Source organism: Oryza sativa, chromosome 3 (assembly GCF_034140825.1).
Source record: "Oryza sativa Japonica Group chromosome 3, ASM3414082v1".
Lineage (NCBI taxonomy): Eukaryota > Viridiplantae > Streptophyta > Magnoliopsida > Poales > Poaceae > Oryza > Oryza sativa.
Window position 1 is genome coordinate 10,218,208 of NC_089037.1, and position 19,889 is coordinate 10,238,096.

At 47.8% G+C, this 19,889-nt stretch overlaps 2 protein-coding genes and 1 long non-coding RNA gene across 3 annotated transcripts; 2 read left to right on the forward strand and 1 right to left on the reverse strand.

The window, feature by feature from the left end:
- Positions 1–4,327: 4,327 nt before the first annotated feature.
- LOC4332510 (mitochondrial succinate-fumarate transporter 1) lies at positions 4,328–6,985 on the forward strand. The gene is made up of 2 exons (XM_015772486.3): positions 4,328–4,887; positions 6,174–6,985. The coding sequence occupies exons 1-2, from the start codon at positions 4,420–4,422 to the stop codon at positions 6,705–6,707; spliced, it is 1,002 nt and encodes a 333-aa protein (XP_015627972.1). The 5' UTR covers positions 4,328–4,419; the 3' UTR covers positions 6,708–6,985.
- Positions 6,986–10,293: 3,308 nt separating this feature from the next.
- On the reverse strand, positions 10,294–11,306 carry LOC107280408 (uncharacterized). Its single transcript, XR_001544442.3, has 2 exons — positions 11,046–11,306; positions 10,294–10,770 (listed from the first exon to the last, which is right to left on the reverse strand). It is a non-coding gene; the product is annotated as an uncharacterized lncRNA (long non-coding RNA).
- A 5,659-nt stretch (positions 11,307–16,965) lies between these two features.
- Positions 16,966–18,616, forward strand: LOC9266070 (mitogen-activated protein kinase kinase kinase 18). Its single transcript, XM_015774006.3, has one exon. It carries the CDS (start codon positions 17,121–17,123, stop codon positions 18,492–18,494), a length of 1,374 nt encoding a protein of 457 aa, XP_015629492.3. The 5' UTR covers positions 16,966–17,120; the 3' UTR covers positions 18,495–18,616.
- The last annotated feature ends 1,273 nt before the right edge of the window (positions 18,617–19,889 follow it).

Genomic DNA, 19,889 nt, shown 5'->3' on the forward strand with positions numbered 1-19,889 from the left:
ATTTGGACGCGAGACGAGAAATCAAATTATGGAAGCAATGACTGAAACGGCAACGGCCGCGACTTCCCCCCATGATCCACCGGGCTAAGCAACACCCAGAATTGTTTCTGCTTCCAAATGAAATGCGCGTTCAATTATCAACACAAGAAAACAGCCAATCCGCGTTGAATGCGATGGATTTGTATATATCGAGTAAACGATTCTTTGTCTGAAAATATTATCGACAAAGCAATTACTAGCTTGTGCCAATTATTAGTGCCGCTTTTAGTTTGCAAGTCAATCGGCATGCGTCATTTCGAAAGAATGTTTTATATGACTATGATTCGTTTATTTCTCTCTTTCTTTCTTTTTCTAAAATTTTGATTCGCACATGGCCATGTGTGCTCGGACCGAAAACTTTCAGTCAAGTTATTTTTCTTTTCAAGTTAAATGTTCGTGGAGGCCATTAGTAGCTGTAAACACATGCTTCTGCTGTGAACTTAGTCCCGTGTGATTGTGTGAAAAGGAGATTAAAACGGCGATGCGTGTTTCTGTCATTAACGTGTCGAGCTTCGTCTACTTTGACCAAAGTTTCTTATCGGACATTCAAGTGGTAAAGGGACTGGGGAGAGAAGAAATTGGAACTCGCAGGAAACGCAGTTGGTGAAGCTCTGAAGTCTGAACTGAATACACAAAGCTGATCTTCTGAACCTGAACTAAGATCTGATATCTCAACGGTGTCTCTTTCTCAATCCCAACCCTCTGAAATCAGATTGTTCAGCTAGTTTTAGAAAATGTGAAGAACCAATGCCTTCGTAAATATGTCACACACCTTTTTCAAAACTTTTCATACAAATTTGGCTGATCTCCAAAGCCTTGCACGTCATATGTTTTCGTGAAAATGGTTCTTCGTGAAGAAACTGATCTCCAAAGCTTTGCATAAGGCTGTGTTTAGTTCACACCAAAATTAAAAGTTTGATTGAAATTGGAACGATGTGATGGAAAAGTTGAAAGTTTATGTGAGTAGGAAAGTTTTGATGTGATGGAAAAATTGGAAGTTTGAATAATTATTTTGGAACTAAACACGGCTTAATACCTTCTCTCACACGAAATAACAGGTATGATGCCCCAGGCTGTCGCATGGTCACACCATAGACATGGTGCTTACTCAATAAAAAAAAATCGTAGCTCATCCCTCATCCTGAAAGGATTGCAGGCATGTAACTTCAGTGCATGTAGAATTATTATGTTTGGTTCTCCTAAAAAAAGAATTGTTAAGTTTGCAGAACTCCAATTCAATGCAGGATCAAAAATTGAAGATCTTTAGAGTTTTACCAGAAGAGAGGTTGAATGTGGTTAGACAAAAATGTTAGGGTGTTCCAGAGTATAACCAAGGTAAAAATAACTAGCGTAAAGTGAAAATTCAAGAGCTTGGACCACTCTAGATTCAGAACCCAGGAATTTTCCTCCAAATTCGAACTGGGCTATTAGATACAGTTCTTTACTGTATTAGAATTGCGGTCTTCCCTACCGGTGCTTATGTCTCTCTCTACTTTCCTACTGCTTGTTTGGATTACCACATGAAGGACTATATATAGGAAGAGTATGCTATGTACTCCCTCTGTCCCAAAAACAGACAACTTCTAAGAATGAATATGGACAAGCGTTTGTATGGGTTTATCTTTAGAATTTTTTTTATGGGACAAAGGGTTTAATTGCTTTTGTTATGTAGTTCTTTTTTTTTCTCTATCACTTTAATTTTCTGCCTTGATATATACTGGGCTTCGTTCCCAGGATTTCAACACTCAAAATAGAGATTTGAAAATGATTATTGCAGTATAATGTACTTCAAAATTTTGAATATGAACCATATTCCAACTAATTTAAAATATACCACCCTGTAAAAATATAATACCTCGTAGTACTCCATTTGTCAAAAACATAAGTTTTCAGATTTGACACAAATATCAAAGAAAATACTCATTCATTCTAAAATATAAACATTTATAGGTTGTTTAGCAGATATTATAGTTTAGAAGAAATGACTTTGGTGTCCCTCAATAGACGTGTAAGGGTAGGTGAGAGTAGGATGAGATGAATTTTGAATGGGAAATAATTAATGAGAAAAGTAACATGATTTGAATCATAGAAATTATTATATTTTGGAAAGAAATGAGCATGTGAAACTAAATATAAAAATATTGTCATTGGTTGAGTAGAGGGGTAGGTGAAGAAATTAAAAAGTGGAAGGTTGTATTTGGCTAAGAAGAAGGAATATAGATGAATAAATTGTTATTTTTAAGATAAAATTTGAATGTTATAGATTGTTATATTTTGGTACCGGGGAGTAAGAATTTGAGGGCTTATTTCAAACAGTGGATTTTTTTTAAGTCTTTTGAGTGTAAAAAACATATTTATTTCGCAACATAAAAAATGGACCGAAATGGAATCCAACTTCACAATTCAGCCCAAGGGCATTTTCGCGAGGAATAAGTCCACTTTGTCTCCCTTAACTAGTGGGCGAATATGATTCGTATCCCTGAAGAACGATAACATATATCTCGATCCCCAACCATTAGAACCGGTATGATTTGACTCCCTCTGTGGTTTTAGAGGATAGTTTCGCTAACGTGCCGCCTACGTAACGGTGTTGACCTAGTTTTCGTCCAACGTGACGTTTATAACATTAGAATTAATATATATATATATATATATATATATATATATATATATATATATATATATATATATATATATATATATATATATATATATATATATATATATATATATATATATATATATATATATATATATATATGGGACCTATTTATCATTAAAAAATATTATGGGATCCACTGACATGTTGGGTCCACGATCATCATCACCTTTCCTTCTTCCTCCTCCCTCTCACTTCCTCTTTCTCTTTCTCTCCCTCACTTCCCTCTTTCTCTTTCTCTCCCTCTTCGCGCATCTGTGGGGAGAGCTAGAGCAGCAGCAACAGTGGAAAGGGGCGGAGTAGCGGTGGTGGCGGGTGAGGGTTGGAGCGATGGTGGCATGTCCTGTGGTTGGTGACGGTGGCTGTGACCAAGGAGATCGGAGACGAGAGTGCCAGTGGTGGTTGGGCGAGGGCCAGTCGCAACGCCGTCAAGCTCTTGCTCGTCGGCCGCCGCCGAGCTCATCGAGCTACTCCTATACCTCCGCTGCTGCCTGTTGAAGCATCGCCTCCATTCGAGGCTATCATCGGGGGTGGAGAAGGGAGGTGGAGAGGCAGCGTCGCCAAGCTCTCGCCCGTGGCCACCACCACCAGCCACGGTCTACAGCTCTTCTCATAGCAACACGGCTTGAATCCACCGCTCTGCTCTGTGGGAGTGACAAGAAGAGCCTTTGCTGCTCGCCGTCACCATTCCACCCTTTGCCGCCGTTGCACAGCTTCAGCTCTATGCCTCTATGGGAAGGAGAGAGAGGAGGAAGAAGGGAAGGAGAGTATGATTATGGACTCTATATGTCAGTGCGTCCCATAATATTTTTTTTGTGTGAATGATAAATGGGACCCATATATATTTTATAATTCTAATGCTATAAAAATATCACATTAACGGCCACGTTGGACGAAGATCAGGTCAATACCACAATATAGACGTCACGTCAGTACAACCGTCCTTAAAACTTTTGAGGGAGTCAAATTATATCGGATTTAAATAGTCATGTGATCGATATATCCTATAATGAATCAGATTCGGCCTAGACTTACTCCCTCCGTCCCATTTTAAGTGCAACCATAAGTTTCCGCGCTCAACATTGATTTTCCGTCTTATTCGCAATTTTTTTTATAATTAGTATTTTTGTTGTTATGAGATGATAAAACATAAATAGTATTTTATTCGTGTTTTATGTTTTTAATTTTTTAAAAATATTTTCAAATATTACGAACAATTAAAATTGGATGAAGAAAACCATGTCTACACTTGGAATGGGAGCGGTGGGAGTATTTCTTTCGCGAACAAAAGGAATGAGAAGTGGGAGGGGACGCTTGTGGTGGGTAGGTAGCGCGCCGCTCCTGAAAACTGGCCGCCGTCTGGTAGTACAACCACTTGCAAGTGGGACCAGCAGATCGGCTAAGCGGCCCCCACCTTCCCGGGAATCTCTCTCCGCCACGTAACGTGCCCGTGTACCCCAGTAGTAATAAGTTACACTCACTGCCGTGTGGGACCCGGCCTGCTGGACCAGGTTGGCCCCATGTGGGCCCTGGTCTTCTGGACCGAGCCGCGACGCGACGGCCGCGCGAGAAGCGTGCGCCCTCGGATCGATTCCTACATAAGCAGCGCCCGTGCACCACACTTTTCTCGGATTCAGCAGCGGGGAAAGCAACCCACGGAAACAAATCCAAAACCCGCTTCGTGCGCCACACCCGCTAAGGCCGCCGCCGCTTCTTCCGAAATGGCCGCCGCCGCCGCGTCCCCCTCCTCTTCCCCGCCGCCGCCGCCGATGTCGCCGGCACCGCAGGCCGCTTCGCCGGCGGAGGATCGGCGGGGCGGGAGGGCACCGGTCCCCCCCTACGTGAAGGCGGCGGCGGGGTCGGTCGGCGGCGTGATGGAGGCGTGCTGCCTGCAGCCGATCGACGTCATCAAGACGCGGCTGCAGCTAGACCGCTCGGGGGCGTACCGGGGCATCGCGCACTGCGGCACCACCGTCGTGCGCTCCGAGGGCGTGCGCGCGCTCTGGAAGGGGCTCACGCCCTTCGCCACCCACCTCACGCTCAAGTACGCGCTCCGCCTCGGCTCCAACGCCGTGCTGCAGTCCGCGTTCAAGGACCCCGGCACGGGCAAGGTCTCCGCGCACGGCCGCCTCGCCTCCGGGTTCGGCGCCGGCGTCCTCGAGGCCCTCCTCATCGTCACCCCCTTCGAGGCAAGATCACCCCTGCATCTGTTCCTTTTTTACTTACCTGGAGTATCTGCGAGATCTTGAATCGTTCTTGAATTCTTGGTTTCTCTGCGACTGCGACATAGTTTATAGAATTTGAATAAAAATGTGTTCACTGCTCCAGCGCGAATAAATTATATTTACAAAGGAACATCTCTAGGTGCTTCTTGCCGGAATAAGAACTCGCGAGAGCTGCCATATAGGACACCGATGTAAAAGTACAAATTCACTACTTTAGATATAGAAAAGGAACGGAGGAACATGGGTGGACCAGTTATTTAATCTTGTCTGTGAATGATGTTTAGATGTGTTATTGCCAACTTTGAGCTGGGATTAAAGAAATGGTGGCTTTGCACTTTGCAGTCAAATCATAATTATCATGCCCAAACCAATTACCAAGGATGTGGTAGCCCATCAGAACTCTGTCAAAGACCTCATGCTTTGAAACATAGTATTTGACCAAGAAGTTACCACAAATCGCCCACTGCTTTAAAAAGACCAAACATGCGAAAGGCCTGCGTGCACTTCGAAGTATGCTTCTTTTTTAAAAGCATAATCTTGTTAAATTTACACTTCTGTTCATCTCTATAGAAAATGACTCGTCTTTCATTTTTATCATCTAAGCACTCATCGCTATCGTGTAACTCATGTTTATTGGAAATCAACATATAGTATTAGTACCTACAAAGCAAAAGACAAGAAGATCTTAAGAAAAGGAAATGACATGTTCTGATGTGGAGGCAATATCAGTACGATATGAATTTTAAGTGTACTGGCCGTCAGTCTATCTTTGTTCTCCTTGGCTCTCTTAACAGAAACGGTTGGTGTACCATGATATTCATCTGATTGTTTTCTTGGGATGGTCAACTACATATTTTAGAAGCTAACAAAGATAGAAATTAAATTGAAGTACAACGAACAAACCAAAAGTTAGCGTGAACACCAGATGGTTATTCTTCTCTGGTTTTGGAAATTCTATATTTTCATACTGTTGAAAACCTAATAGAAGGAATTTCTCCCTATATTAGATTGGTGCGATCTGAAAACTTGAGTCATTCTAAGCACTTTGTTTTTATGCAACTCCATGTTCTATGAAGTTAAATAAGTTAATCATAGCGAATAGTGTGTTTTCAATTTGTCCCAAGTTCGTCATTGATGCATTTTATTATAATGTTTATGGTGGAAGTCAGTTTATACTTTTTTACCAGCATTTCTTTAAAGGTTCAGTTCTCTGGAATGACCGGTGTCATGTTTCTTTGTGGTGGGTATAGGTGGTTAAAATCAGGTTGCAGCAACAAAAAGGTCTAAGCCCTGACCTGCTGAGATATAAGGGGCCAATACATTGTGCTAGGACGATTGTTACTGAGGAGGGTCTTTTTGGCCTGTGGGCTGGAGCATTACCAACCGTCATGCGTAATGGCACAAACCAAGCCGCAATGTTCACTGCCAAGAATACATTTGATATTGTTCTCTGGAAGAAGCATGAAGGAGATGGGAAGGTTCTCCAGCCATGGCAGTCAATGATTTCAGGTTTTCTTGCAGGAACTGCAGGTCCGATCTGCACTGGACCCTTCGATGTCGTGAAGACTAGACTGATGGCCCAGGGGAGAACTGGTGACATCAAGTACAAGGGTATGGTCCACGCGATACGCACAATATACACTGAAGAGGGTCTCAGAGCCCTTTGGAAAGGTTTGCTTCCGAGGCTTATGAGGATTCCACCTGGTCAGGCTATAATGTGGGCGGTGGCTGATCAGGTGATGGGCCTCTATGAGAGATCATATCTGCAGCCGGCTCATATGTAATCCCCGTACTTAAGTGATGAACTCAAATTTGTTCAGTTCATCACTTTGGATCGGTGGTAGAGGGACAAGGCGTCAAAAACTCAAAATCGTTGATCGGAAAAGTATCTGTTCAATTACCTAGACATTAGATTGTTCATAGCCAAGAGTTGAGTACTGGCCGGAGCAATGAACTGATGTATTCTAAGCAATCAATAATGGTGAAACGCCCTATTGGATTTTGATACAAGTGTGCTGATGACCGCAATGTATGTAATGGAGTAGTAAATTGCAATAGCGTAGACCTGCCTGTTTTGCTTCTGTGATCAACTGTTCTTTTAGATGCAGAATGCTCAACTGTTCATGTGTGAAACTGGAAGGCTGATGGTCTTGTTTATTGCTCGGCCCTCGACCAGTAAGAAGATGAATGCTTAGCCCATTAGTAGCAAACTTGGGCTTTTGTATCCATTGTTTCTGAATTCAGGCTTTCAGCCTGATGAGTGAAACTTCTGGGATATGTACCACAGACAACTGCCCTCGAATTTCAAGTACAACTTGAAACCAAAGGACAGCTGCTACAGGTGATTAACAAACATGTCCCCCAGCTTGCGATGGAAAGTACTGACACTAACACATAAATTGCTGGATCCTTTTGCTGAAGATCTCACTTGTTAGCTGGGACAAGGGGGGTCCCTGACTGACAACCAAATCCGGGACAAGATGCTGTCTCTGACGCAACAAGAGCACAAGGCTAAGCATCGCCGGCTGGCTTGCGCACCACCTGAGCTCAACCGCGCCCTCCTCATCATCGTGAAATCGTGATGGCTACTTGCGCCAGGATAGCGCATCCAATTCCGAGCTGTGACGACGCCGTGATAGATCCTCTTTCACTCGCATCCTCCGGTGAAAAAGAACCCTCGAGGGATCCGGTTCTAACTTCTACTACCTCTTCTGCTGGCCACACAAAAAAACGGGGACAAAAACCCCTCTCGCGAAAAAGAAAAAAAAAGAGCTCATGTAATGTCACATGCTTCTGCAACTACCGATCGTCCAAGGTGCTTGCACGCTTTCTGCGCCGGTTGCTGTCGCTCCGTGCAATTCGTTTTCCGCCTCCCGCGACGCCATGCGCCACGTTCTTTCTCTGGCCAGGCAATTACGCTCGCACGACCGCTACGCCTTCCTCAATCTCCGCCTCTCCGGCCCCGTTTGAAACGTCGAGATTTCGTAAGATTTCCCCGTAGGATTTGCAAACTTTTGCGCGAGATCGTCGTGGAGTCCAATGGCCTATGGGCTGGACCGTCCCACCCAGAAGGCGCCAACGCGCGCACCACTTCATCCAGCAGCGACATCTCCCGCCCAACATTAGCCGCGCCTGATGCTGCCGTTCTCGTCTGCAATTCTGCATGCGCCCCTGGCGTTTTGTACAGGTGAGTGAGACGCGCAGATGTGGTTGCATTGCAGCATGGGATGTGGGGCTGCGTCGAAGCCAAATAAAAGATCTTTTTCGGCGGCCACATATCTCTGCAGTACAGCGTCGAATTGGCTCATTGGCTGGCCAATAGGAGTGTAGGACCCTGCCGATTTCTAGATTGTACATACATACGTCGTGGTCCATCAGCGACCACACATCGTGGGGAGGCTATCGGGCCAAAGAATCGACGGTCTGGATCGACAGATGAGTCGTTGTCTATACCGGTGCGAAGGATCGACTCGCCTCATGCGTTCAATGCTTTATCGGAGAGTAAGTATATTCTTTCTTTTAGCCCCTGCCGGTTCCAACCACTTGCTCAACAGCCAATACTGAAAACAATTCACCTGGTCACATGCTCTCTGCTGCAAATGATAATGCATGCATCGATCGTTTTTGCCAGTTGGGGAGAGTGATACACCACACTCCACATCTCGAGCAAACAATTTGATGCACACAAGCAAAGTCTTTTAACCGTTATGAGGTGCATCCACCAGCATGTGAGTGATTCACCCTCCGGGGTACAGAATTATGGTTCTCTGAATCTCTGCGTAAAATCACCCACGACTTGGAGAAAATTTCAATGACCTTTTTGCATATTTATCTTCCCAGCAGGAATCGGATAGGGACTACATTTTCAGAGTTTGTGCAGGGTGATCAGATGTGCATTGGCTGCTGTTTCGAGCACTTCATTTTTCATAGTTGCCTCATCGCTTTTTAAGTAAAGAAAGAAGCTTACAAAGTTGATTGCGTACTTGTCGCTTCCACACTTTACACGGTAAAAATATTAAATTACATTGTCACTACGACGGAGGCGCTAAAGTTCATGGGCCATACAACAAAAGCGACATTGTCACTATCTGTACTGACAGGTTTTTAGGTTCTTCAGGAAATAAACTAGAAATAAACTACACCATAGAATTAGTTCACATGCTGATGAAGATATTCCTGGTGCATATCCTGATGTGTTCAGCCCAACTGCCCAAGTCTGAGGCACAATTTGGTTGCATTGAGACATTGACTTTCGTATTAAACAGATATCCTGACCAAATTTGGTAGTCTTTAAAAAGGAAAAGGTTAAGTCACACATTATTTGATGGAAAAAGTCAGAAATAACTCCCTAAACTATTGAATGAGTATGAATTATCCCCGGAGGCGGAGCCGAAAACCAGATATCTTTCACCCTCAACTATTAATACCTAACGACCCCCCCTCCCCCAACACACACACACTCAATCCGGAGTGGTTTTGGACCTACATGACGCATACGTGGCAGTACAATCATCCTTTTTTTTTTGAAAAAATCGGCGGACCCCACTTATCAGTCTCTTATCTCTTTCCCCAATCCTCTCTCTCTCCTCCCTCCCCTCACATCTCTCTCTATCACCGAGTGGCGGAGGAGAAGTCAAGGATGGCGACGGGCGGGGGCGGGGACGGAGGCAGCTCAGGGGCGGTGGATAGGAAGCCGAGGATGGCGACACGCCAACGCCAATGCCTGATCTATTATGGGGGTAGTAGGCACAGCTGGATGCCGAGGATGGCAACGCAAGGCAGATTCTCTCCCTCTCAACCCCCCCTCCTTTCTCTCTTATTCCTCCCCATCAATCGGTTCGTACGACGAGGCGGAGGAGCTCAAGTGGCAGGGGCGGCGAGCGGTGGAGGCTGCTCCTCCTCCACAGCCGCCTCATGAGCTTGTCGCTATCGTCACCGTCACCACAACCGAGACCCGCCGCACCCTACTGAAAGCACCGCCACCGCCACAACAGAAGAAGATAGCCATGGCCACCGGCCTAGCTCTATTATGCTCCCCTCCTCCATCTCTCCTTTTATTGCTTCCACAGCAGCAGCCTTCTCGTCGCCACCGCCTCTGCCATTCGGACTCGAGTGAAGAGAGCAATTGAGGATGGGGAAGATATGACATGTGGCCCCCATTGTTTTTTTTTCTGATTGGAATGCCACGTACGCGTCACGTAAGACCAAACCACTTCGGATTAAGTCGGGGGAGGGGTAACTCACCAATAGTTCAGAGGTAATTCGGACTTTTTCCTTATTTGTTTTGTAGAGAAGACCTGATGTTCAGCCTCATCGTTTCACTTATTCGTGGAATAAGCCAAACGTCATATTTACATTACAAATGAAAAGTAATTTGTGAATAAGATTTATATATACATGTTCTTGGTGATCTAAAAACAAAGGCTGAAAATAAACTTCGATGAGAAAAACCTAAAATCACCTTCAAATTTAAGGTTGAAAATTCAAATTTTGACTAACAAACATAAGTATAAGTGAAAAGATTGGCAAATTATTTCAAGTATAATAATCGTACGTTCTCGTTGTGCTCAATATAGTTTCTGACCGGAGTTCTTAACAATAAATAGTAAACAGTGCCAGTGTTTGAATTCGCTGCTTTAATTATCCACTGTTCATCTTAACTGAAAACCAGTTTCACTTCCCCATTTGCAGCTGCCCCATAAAATCCTATATATGCACTCAGCTCATGTTAGTTTTTCCGTTTGGCATTTCGGCAAGTGCGTTGGAGAACGACAGCGACCCGTTCTTCATCAACTTTTCCCCTTTTCTTCAGAATTCAGTTCGTCAACTTGGATGAGCAGTTGAATCCTACAAAAACAAAGGTCTCGAAGCTCTGCATCACGATGATCCAATTGGGAAAATGGAACTGCGGAACTGTACTATACAAAATTATCGAATTGATATCTATAACCTGCATGATATAATCTCTGCATCATCACTAACATGATAACCTCCCCGAAAAAAATTAGTACAAAAGAAAAACAAGATAACCATCTCAAATCTCATGGTACATAAATATCTTTGCGTGTGACGGCGACAGTTACAGTGACAGTGACGATTATAAAATAAATGTGCCGACTTACTGCTTTTAATAACCCAAAGGGAAGGAATTCATTCCTCTAGCAATAGCATGTCCTGGTACGTCGGATGCCATACCGAGCGATCCTAATTCCTGATCCATTGCACGGTCGAGCCATAAAAATCGTAGTACCAAGTAGGCTAAATACTCAGGATATGCCCGGGAGGCCGGGACCCAGCCGCCCAGCTCATGCAAGCAGCGCCGCCACTAGCCTAACCTAATTGCGGCAACACCGCGACGTGACCCCGTGAGTTATCAGGCAAAGCGATCGACCACGCAGATGTCACAGGCTACTACCGAAAAAAGAAAAAAGAAAGAAAAAGGAAAGAAACGGTCTCCGGCTCTCGCAAGCCTCTGGAGGACAGCAGCGAGCGTCAGGCTGGCTTTGCGGCTGGCCGGTGCCGTGCACCTCACCTCGCACTCACTCAGCCGCGCGCAACAGCTTCGGTTCGCCACCAAGTTGCCCTGTCCCGTGTCGGGCCCGAGACCGTGCGTACGTTGGAGCGAGACCGTGTCTCGAGATGGATCGATCGATCGGCCGGCGTACGTCTCGCTGGCTCACGGGCCGGTGGCCGCGAACGGGCAACTTGCGCGCGCCGCCGCGGTTAGATTCGATGGACGTGTGCCGCGCCGTTGCCGCGCGCGCCGGCACGATCCGCGCTAACGGTTGGCTTTGCGTAATAGAAAAGGCGGTTTTGCCGGTATAGGAGAGGAGGGGCTGCTGCTCAGCTGGTTTGTTTGCCGGTACAGGACGGTCCCTCTTTACCCCTGTGGAACCTGCCAGATGTACCTGTGGGACTGGCATGCCTACACACGAGCACACCCTTGAATTGAATTGAGCATGCCTGTAGGACCGTTTCTCGTTGTTCATGCTTGCTCATTGCCTCATTGGCGAAATCCTTGTCATATTGGATCACAATGCACCATGCGACAGTAAGGAGGGTGGTACTGCAGTGGCACTGTAAGTCTGTAACAGTGCCACGGCCCCCTTGATCGTATTGACAGACATGTGGACCTTACTGGAGAGTAGCGGCAATAATCAACTAGCAGCACGTACTAGAGTAATACAATTTTTTCAGCACTCGAAGAGTCAGGTGAGGAGTCGACAAGCTAATGTTTTTTTTTTTTTTGCGCGGATTTGACAGTGACAGTGTACGCATCGCTTTCAGAACATGGCTCCAACACAGGGCCAAAATCACAAACAGCGCACGAGAGATCTTGCTTTCACCGCGGAGATGGGCACGTGACGGCAACGTGGGCATACTTTTTGCTGGGCTATATAATACTACCCTATACGTTGCTAATCTCGTAAACGCCAAGGTAACGGCGAACAAATGAACAATATTTCCCTAAACATATTGGCTCGACCAAAAAAAGAAAGAAAAAAAAGAAGACGAAGAGGAGTTTGAGGCCTGCGTGACGGCACGACTCGCCGCAGTCCACACACGCCGAGCCGTTCCGGGCCACACATGACGTATCGGCATCAGCATCAGGACCCCTGGCCTCGCTCCCAGTCCCACCCGCGTCAAAAACTGGCACGAAAACGACCGGTCGGTGAACCGAAAAAACGGCAGTCACGCACGCATCCCGCGCGCGGCGGTTTCTCTCGTCCTCGCCCTCGCGGCGGGCACACCCTTGGCCCCTGGCCCCCGCGCGCGGTCTCCCCGGCCCCCCCACCCCACGACCCACGTTCCCGTGCCCTCCCGTGTCGCGCCATCCCACGCGATAGCCCGCGGCAATCCAGGGCAAAGCTCACGTCGTCGCGGCCTCGCTGCCTCACACGCCGACGCCGCGAAACGAGCTCCCCACCCCGCACCGGCACCGCACGTCAACCTCCGCGGCTCTGCTCCCCCGGTCGCGGGGGGATCACGTACGCACGCACGCGAAAAAAACCCCGTGCTTTTTGGCCAGTCGGCTGATGCTGCTGGAGTCGTGCCGACTTTGTGGGGGGAGGGTTTTGACCTGACTGCTTTCTCCCGTCGTGATAGTTTCCCCTTTTCTTCCGGTATCCCAGTGTACACCGTATCTTCGGATCGGACCAGGGGAGTAGTGCTGAGAATCTGGCTGGGGTGAACACTCGGATTGTTTAATGGGGGAAAACAGCTGTTGTTGCCCTGGGTTTAGCCAATCAATTAAGGTCCAGTTTACCGGCTCCGGTTTGGGTTTGTCCTGGAACGGAGGCAGCTCCCTCCCGAAAGCGACGCAGAAAAGGTTTTTGACCAGGAAAGGTGGTATAGACGTATAGTGAGATGCTGAGAGCTGCAAGTTGTGGGGCAGGCAGCTTTCCCAGTTTCTAGCTAGAATGCTAGATGGATGAGTTGGTTATGAAGTTATCAGGGAGCAGAAGCACCCCCAATTTGGGATGGAACGGTATCTAGCTTGAGCAGGTAGCGTATGCGTACAGCAAAGGCGATCGAGAAGGAGCGAAATACGGGACAGTGTCACAGTGATATTCTCTGCGCATTTTACAGCGGGGACTGAATTATGCTAGCTGGATAATCTGATGGTCCGATCTGGTGCCACTTTTGGTGGATATTTCTCACCATGGAACCAGAATCAAAGAAGATCTTATCCTAGGCATAGGGGTGAGCATGGGCGCATGCATGCGGAGTTGATCGCATCAACTAAGCCTGCAACTTGCGCTAAGGGAAAAACTAAGCCTGCAACATACCGAGAAAAGTCAAGATCAGGCGCGAATGAATTCCTTCTTCCCTAGGCATCTTAGCCCCCAATATTTTTGGGTCCATCCGTTGGATATATACGCCGGCAATAACTAGCAAAAACTGTTATCTCGCGCAGCCCGAATCTTCCAGACCCGTAGATAAGGAGATATACACGAACAACCTCATAATCCACACATTGCCTCGGTATCGTGCCAATGTGTACTCCCCAACGTTGAGATTGGCACAAATGAATTTATAAGCTCGCATTGTTGCCTTACAATCTTTCGATATCCTGTGGGGGCGCATGGATTGTCCCTCGGTTTGGCACACACAGAATGTTCCCCTTCCAATCATTGGAAACCATCGCTCCACGTTACTCGTTGGCTTTTGTGGCATTATACCTGCAAATGATGGCCAAAATGTATGCAAATCTAAACCGCAATTATAAAGAAGCGATCTCTCAATCATGTACCCACTTATGATTCTAGATTTGGAGGCGCGGCCGGTCTCAACTTACGCACGTCAACGATCCCCTTGTGGGAGAAAACAGAGGTTACATGCACGCACAACCCCGGTCGGGCTTTTTCTGTGGCGCGACACCCTCCGCCGTCAAACGCAACAACCTCCTACGCAGACGCGAAACTTTAGTATACGGCCGAAATGCGGAAAGAGGCCACGACGCGGCCGGTGATCCACACATTTCCGGCGAGAAGTACGCGCTACTAGTAGTAGTACTGGTAGAACGGCCAGGTTCCCGTGGCCTTTGCGGCCAGCGGGAGAGAGCGCTTTGCCGGTCCGGGTTGTGTGGCTCGGCGCCGCGCACGTCCGCCGCCGCAGCAGCGGGAGCGCGCGATAAATGCCCGCGAGGCGACGCGATCCCACGGATCCCACGAGCCACCTCCGATCGCACACGCCTCGTTGTCTCAGGCCACAACTTTCGTTCTCCCAATCTACTACTAGTCTCACTCTTTTTTTTTTGTGTGTGTGTTTTGGAGTAGGATTCTTATTGGTTGGCTATGTGCCGCGAGCCGAATCCCCTGGGCCACTAGTGTCCAGCCATGTCACCGTCGCGTGCGTGTGCCATCGGTGAGCTCTCCGCTGCCACATCAGCAGCAGGGATCGAGCTCCAGATGTGCACTACTATTGCGAGGGTTTTGGTAGTGTGGTTTACTCTGCCTTTTGGTGAGCTGGAGGCATCTCAGACAACGAAATATTTTGGTTGATGCTTGTGCAGTTACCCGTGGACGCCTAAATCCGAAATATATGTCTTTTGGATGTTTATAGAGATACCGGTGCTTGAGGACATAACAAAATTTCACGAGATTTGGCTTCTTTCTGCTACTTGCATTGTGATATCAACGTTTAAAAATGATGATCCTCATTTAAGGTGGCGTTTTGGTTACTACTTACATACATGGTTGATGTTAGTAACCAGCAACTGGTCTGTTACAAATCGATGCTTCCTCGGAGTGAATAATTAGAATTAGTATAGATATAAAAGATTGATAGTTTAAGGGTATGTTCTAAACTGCTATTTGAGCTTAGCTACCCCTCGTTTTTCATTAGCATGCTTTTAAAAAGGCTAAATAGTGTATGTTTCGTGCGAAAATTTTTTACATAGGAAGGGTATTAAAAATCAAATAATTTCTTTTTTAATTTTTTTAATAATTAATACTCAACTATTCATGTAGTATGTTTCTTGTTTTGCGTGCAACTAATAACCTAGATTCATCCTCTAAAAAGAATGCGACCTAAAAAGAAATGTTCGCTCCTAAAACTCGTATATAAATTCCCATATCAATTAAAGAAAAGGTGAAAAAAGGATGCACCCTTATGTTATGGTAGATCTAGATTATAACAATGTAGATTGATAGGTAGTTATAATCAAAATACAATTGATATGGAAAATTAGAACAAGCTAAGAGTAATATATCAAATTTAATTGTCCTCTTTTTAAGTGTTGTGCGGTACAAAATACAGTTTTTAGCAAAGTGAGCGTAACTAACCGGTTAGATTTCTTGTAGTAGAAACTACCCACACAGAGGTTCAAATTCTAGACTTGGCACGAGTTCTCGCATTTACGACTAATTATCTTTTTTAGTGATAGGTGACACACCCATTGATAGCGAGACGAAACGTTGTCCTAGTCTTTTGAATAATGTATTCATAGGGATATGGCGTGAGTATGCGAATGTTGTGAGCGTCTGTATTTCTACTGTGTTTTTCTATATAAAAAAGATACAATTCTACCCATGAAAACCCGATATTAAAATTATAACTGAAATCTACTTCAACGTTTAAATAATAGGTCACTTTTCGTTGGAAAGTTTGCTAGTTTGTTTCAAAAGCCTAAGAAAAGAGAGACCAATAAACAATCGAAATTTGCATACTCGAGATACACTATCAAGTGCGGTGGTAAGGGGTGTATTGTTTTAATCCCAAGGTCCCATGTTTAATCCCCAACACGCTTATAATTTCTTTTTTAAAAAATATTTGGAGAAACGTTTTTCCCTCCAAATCTCGTTTTCTTAAAGAAGTTGATAATCGGTTTTGTATGGACCGTGGAGTATTAATAACATGCTAATGAGTCAATTTCCATTGAAAGATTATTTCACCTTGGCTTGGCTTAGCTCTTTTTTTAATGCCTTTTTTTTTTTTGAATGCCGGCTTAGCTCATTTTCAAAAACTACATTAAAAAATACTGGATTACTGGGGAGATGAAAATAAATCAACTTCAAGCCAATGTTGAAACAACATAAGTAGGGTCTATATCCACCCTCTGTCTTGACAAAATAGATTGAGCTAAACACTCTGGATAACAGACCAACAAATCTCACAACACATAATCGAATTTCAGCGAATCGGAGTGAAAGGTGAATGGAAACCAAACCTTGCAAGTAAATGCCATCCAACCATATATCCAAACCATCAACTCACCCAAATCTTTTTGCCCATGTGGCCGCAACGTAGCGGCACCCCGAAGATAACACAGCACAAGTTGCACGGCTAAGCTCTCCCTCCCCACTCCCCCTCTCCAACGCAAACCCCCCAATTTATTCTCATGATATATCCCGTATAATATTCCGTCGAATTCACTATCCCATCGCCCCCTCAACACGCGAATCGCGAGGAAAATCCTCAAATCCCAGCGAGGGAAAAAAGAGAGAGGGAAAAACCGCGCGAAATCCTTACCCACAAAAATAAAACTGATCCCCACACCTATATATACGCGGCGAGCACACTCCCCCGTTTCTTGCATCCCTCACACCTTCTGCTCCTCTCCTTTTTTGGCGGCTCCTCCACACCCACCCCTCTCCCTCTCTCTCTGTTTCGGCCTCTCATACTCACTCCTCGGCTTCTCGTCGTGCTCTGCTCTGTGGCGCGAGGAGGATCGAGCTCGCGCGGCGCGCCTCTCCATGGAGTGGGTGCGCGGGAAATGCGTCGGCAGGGGGGCGTTCGGCGCGGTGCACGTGGCGGTGGACAGGGCCACCGGGCGGGCCTTCGCGGTGAAGTCGGTGGAGGCCAAGGGCGGCGCGCCGGCGGCGGCGATGGCGTGCCTCGAGAGCGAGATAAGGATCTTGAGGCGGCTCAGCTCGCCCTACGTCGTGGAGTATCTCGGGGACGACGGGGACGCGGCGACGACGAGGAATTTGCACATGGAGCTGGTCCCCGGCGGGAGCGCCGCGGCGGCGGCGGCCATGGGAGGGCTTGGTGAGCGCGGGGCTCGTGGCGTCGTGCGGCGGGTGGCGGCCGCGCTGCGGTACCTGCACGACGTGGCTGGCGTGGTGCACGGGGACGTCAAGGGGAGGAACGTGCTCGTCGGCTGCGACGGCGACGGCCGCGGTGCGAAGCTCGCGGATTTCGGCGCGGCGAGGCTGGTCTCCGACGCCGCGGTGTCCCGGGGCCCCCGCGGCACGCCGGCTTGGATGGCGCCGGAGGTGGCGCGCGGCGGCGCGCCGACGCCGGCGTCGGACGTGTGGTCCCTCGGCTGCACGGCGGTGGAGCTGATCACCGGGAAGCGGCCGTGGTCAGAGCTCGGCGGCGCCAGCGAGGTCGGCGAGCTGCTCTTCCTCATCGGGTTCGGCGGGAAGCGCCCCGAGCTCCCCGCGTGCGCCTCCGACTCGTGCCGCGACTTCCTCGACAAGTGCCTCCGCCGCGACGCCGGCGAGCGGTGGACCTGCGATCAGCTGCTGCGCCACCCGTTCCTCTCCGCCGCGGACGTCCACGACGGCGGCGAGCCGTCGCCGTTCCCGTCGCCCCGAGCCGTTCTCGACTGGGCGGCGGCGTCCATGTCCGATTCGGACTCCGACGACTCGGGCGGCGCGGAGGCGCGCAGCGAGCACGAGATGATGGCGCGCGCCAAGGGAAGGCTCGTCGAGTTGGCGTCAAACGCAAGCTGGGGGCGCGAGTGGGGCGCGGGGCCCACCTGGGAGGCGGCCGACACCTGGGCCCCACCGTCCAGTCCGGACACGACAGCGACGAATGCACCCGTCCCGTCCAACCCCGCCGCGGTCGCCGACGCCGGTGGGCCACCCGCCGTGATCGCTGGCGGCCGTGACAGCGTCCTCGCCGTCGCCACCGCCGGCGCCGGCCGTGATCGCTGTGACAGCCAGCATGGGCACTATAAATGCGAGCTAGCTCGCACTAGGCGAGCTCGGTTGGCTGTTGCGTCCGTGGCTGCTGTCATGTACAGTTATCTCATTGATTCAATCATATTTTGGGTTCAATTCAAGCCGCCGTTTTCTCTGCAATATTTTGGTCCAATTCTTTTTTTTTTCCGTTGCATATGACTTTCGGTAATGCGCGCTGCTGCTGCCTCTGCTGGTCGGATGAGATCATGAGAGTGTGAGACAGCCAGCCAACGAGGTTAGTTGTTGCCTAGTTGGAAACCGCGGCGTGCTGGTGTTTTGGCCCATTCACTTGGCGGAAAAATGTCTCGTTAAATGCGTTTACCGTATCGGCGCGAGGCTTGAGAGCGAAGCCTAACCGTAACCCGACCGCGGGGACAGTTTCGTGGTACTAATTATCTAGAAACGGTACTGTACCTGGGAACAATTTACTTACATGGTCGTCTGAATGATCAGATCGAGAAACCACAAGCAGGCTAATGGCAATGGAGTAGTAAACTCTGACACATACACGACCAGTGTCCTGGAAAGCCAGGTTGGAAGCGAGAACTGGTCCTGTTTCTTGTCTCTCAGTTTCAAATTCTGAAACTAAGCCGACCAGGTAACAAACACTTCGCGCCAGATTTCAGTCTTTCAGAACAGGGTATAGTAGGAGAAATGGCCGAAAAGGCTCACGGGGCAGTGCACGGGCTCACGGCGGGAAAGAATTCCATGAACAAATTCATCGTGCACGTTCTTTCGTTTGAGAAACAAAAGAAATGCGAGGGGGAAGCGCGTGTTTCACACACTCACGTCACATGCATTTGCCGCCGAACTTGTCGTACTGAAGCTGTAGTAGTGCGCGTCCATCTGCAATTTCTGCATCGGGAGATCCTTCCGATCGCGCATCCGTAGTACGCTCCCAGGACGTGTCGACTTGTCACTGTGTCAGTACCACGGGCAATCATCATGAGCAAACAAGCAGCAACGAGTACGAGTACATCGCAATTCCGGCGATCGGGAAGATACGCAGGTTATGTGGCTCCCGGGAAATCATCGGTTTTTAATGCAGATCAATGGGGGCGTATCACGATCTGCGCAGTGCATACGCCTCCATGCTGGGGGTGAACCCAGATCCACGGAACATGGGTACAGACAGCATGGTAGTATTGCGGATCGATGGGTGCAGGATGGTAGTGTTTTGCAGGTTACAGACGTAGCAAGTAAAGTCTACTGGCTACAGATCACCTGACTGAAGATGATAAAGCAAAATGATGCACACGAGATGCCGTAGTATATGCCATGGGATGCAACGGTTTACACACCGTGAGAAATGCCTTTTAGACGCCATGGGCGACAGGCATTCACGATAACATGGGGTGTGTACAAGCACAGAAGCTTTTCACGATAACATGGGGGCGGTACAAGCACAGCACTACAGCAACAAGTACTTGGTACCAACATTCATTGCTGCGATTTTACGAGCTTATGAGACGACATATGCTCCGCGTGCTGTGATATGTACTACATGATTCACACTAAATGCGTTTGCCCGGCAATACACATGGATCTACTCCT

Bases quoted from the DNA above. Each gene is read 5' to 3' on its own strand.
- LOC4332510 (XM_015772486.3), top strand. From the start codon at position 4,420: ATGGCCGCCGCCGCCGCGTCCCCCTCCTCTTCCCCGCCGCCGCCGCCG. The intron at 4,888-6,173 runs GCAAGATCACCC...TGGTGGGTATAG, and splicing joins TCATCGTCACCCCCTTCGAG to GTGGTTAAAATCAGGTTGCA.
- LOC9266070 (XM_015774006.3), top strand. From the start codon at position 17,121: ATGGAGTGGGTGCGCGGGAAATGCGTCGGCAGGGGGGCGTTCGGCGCG.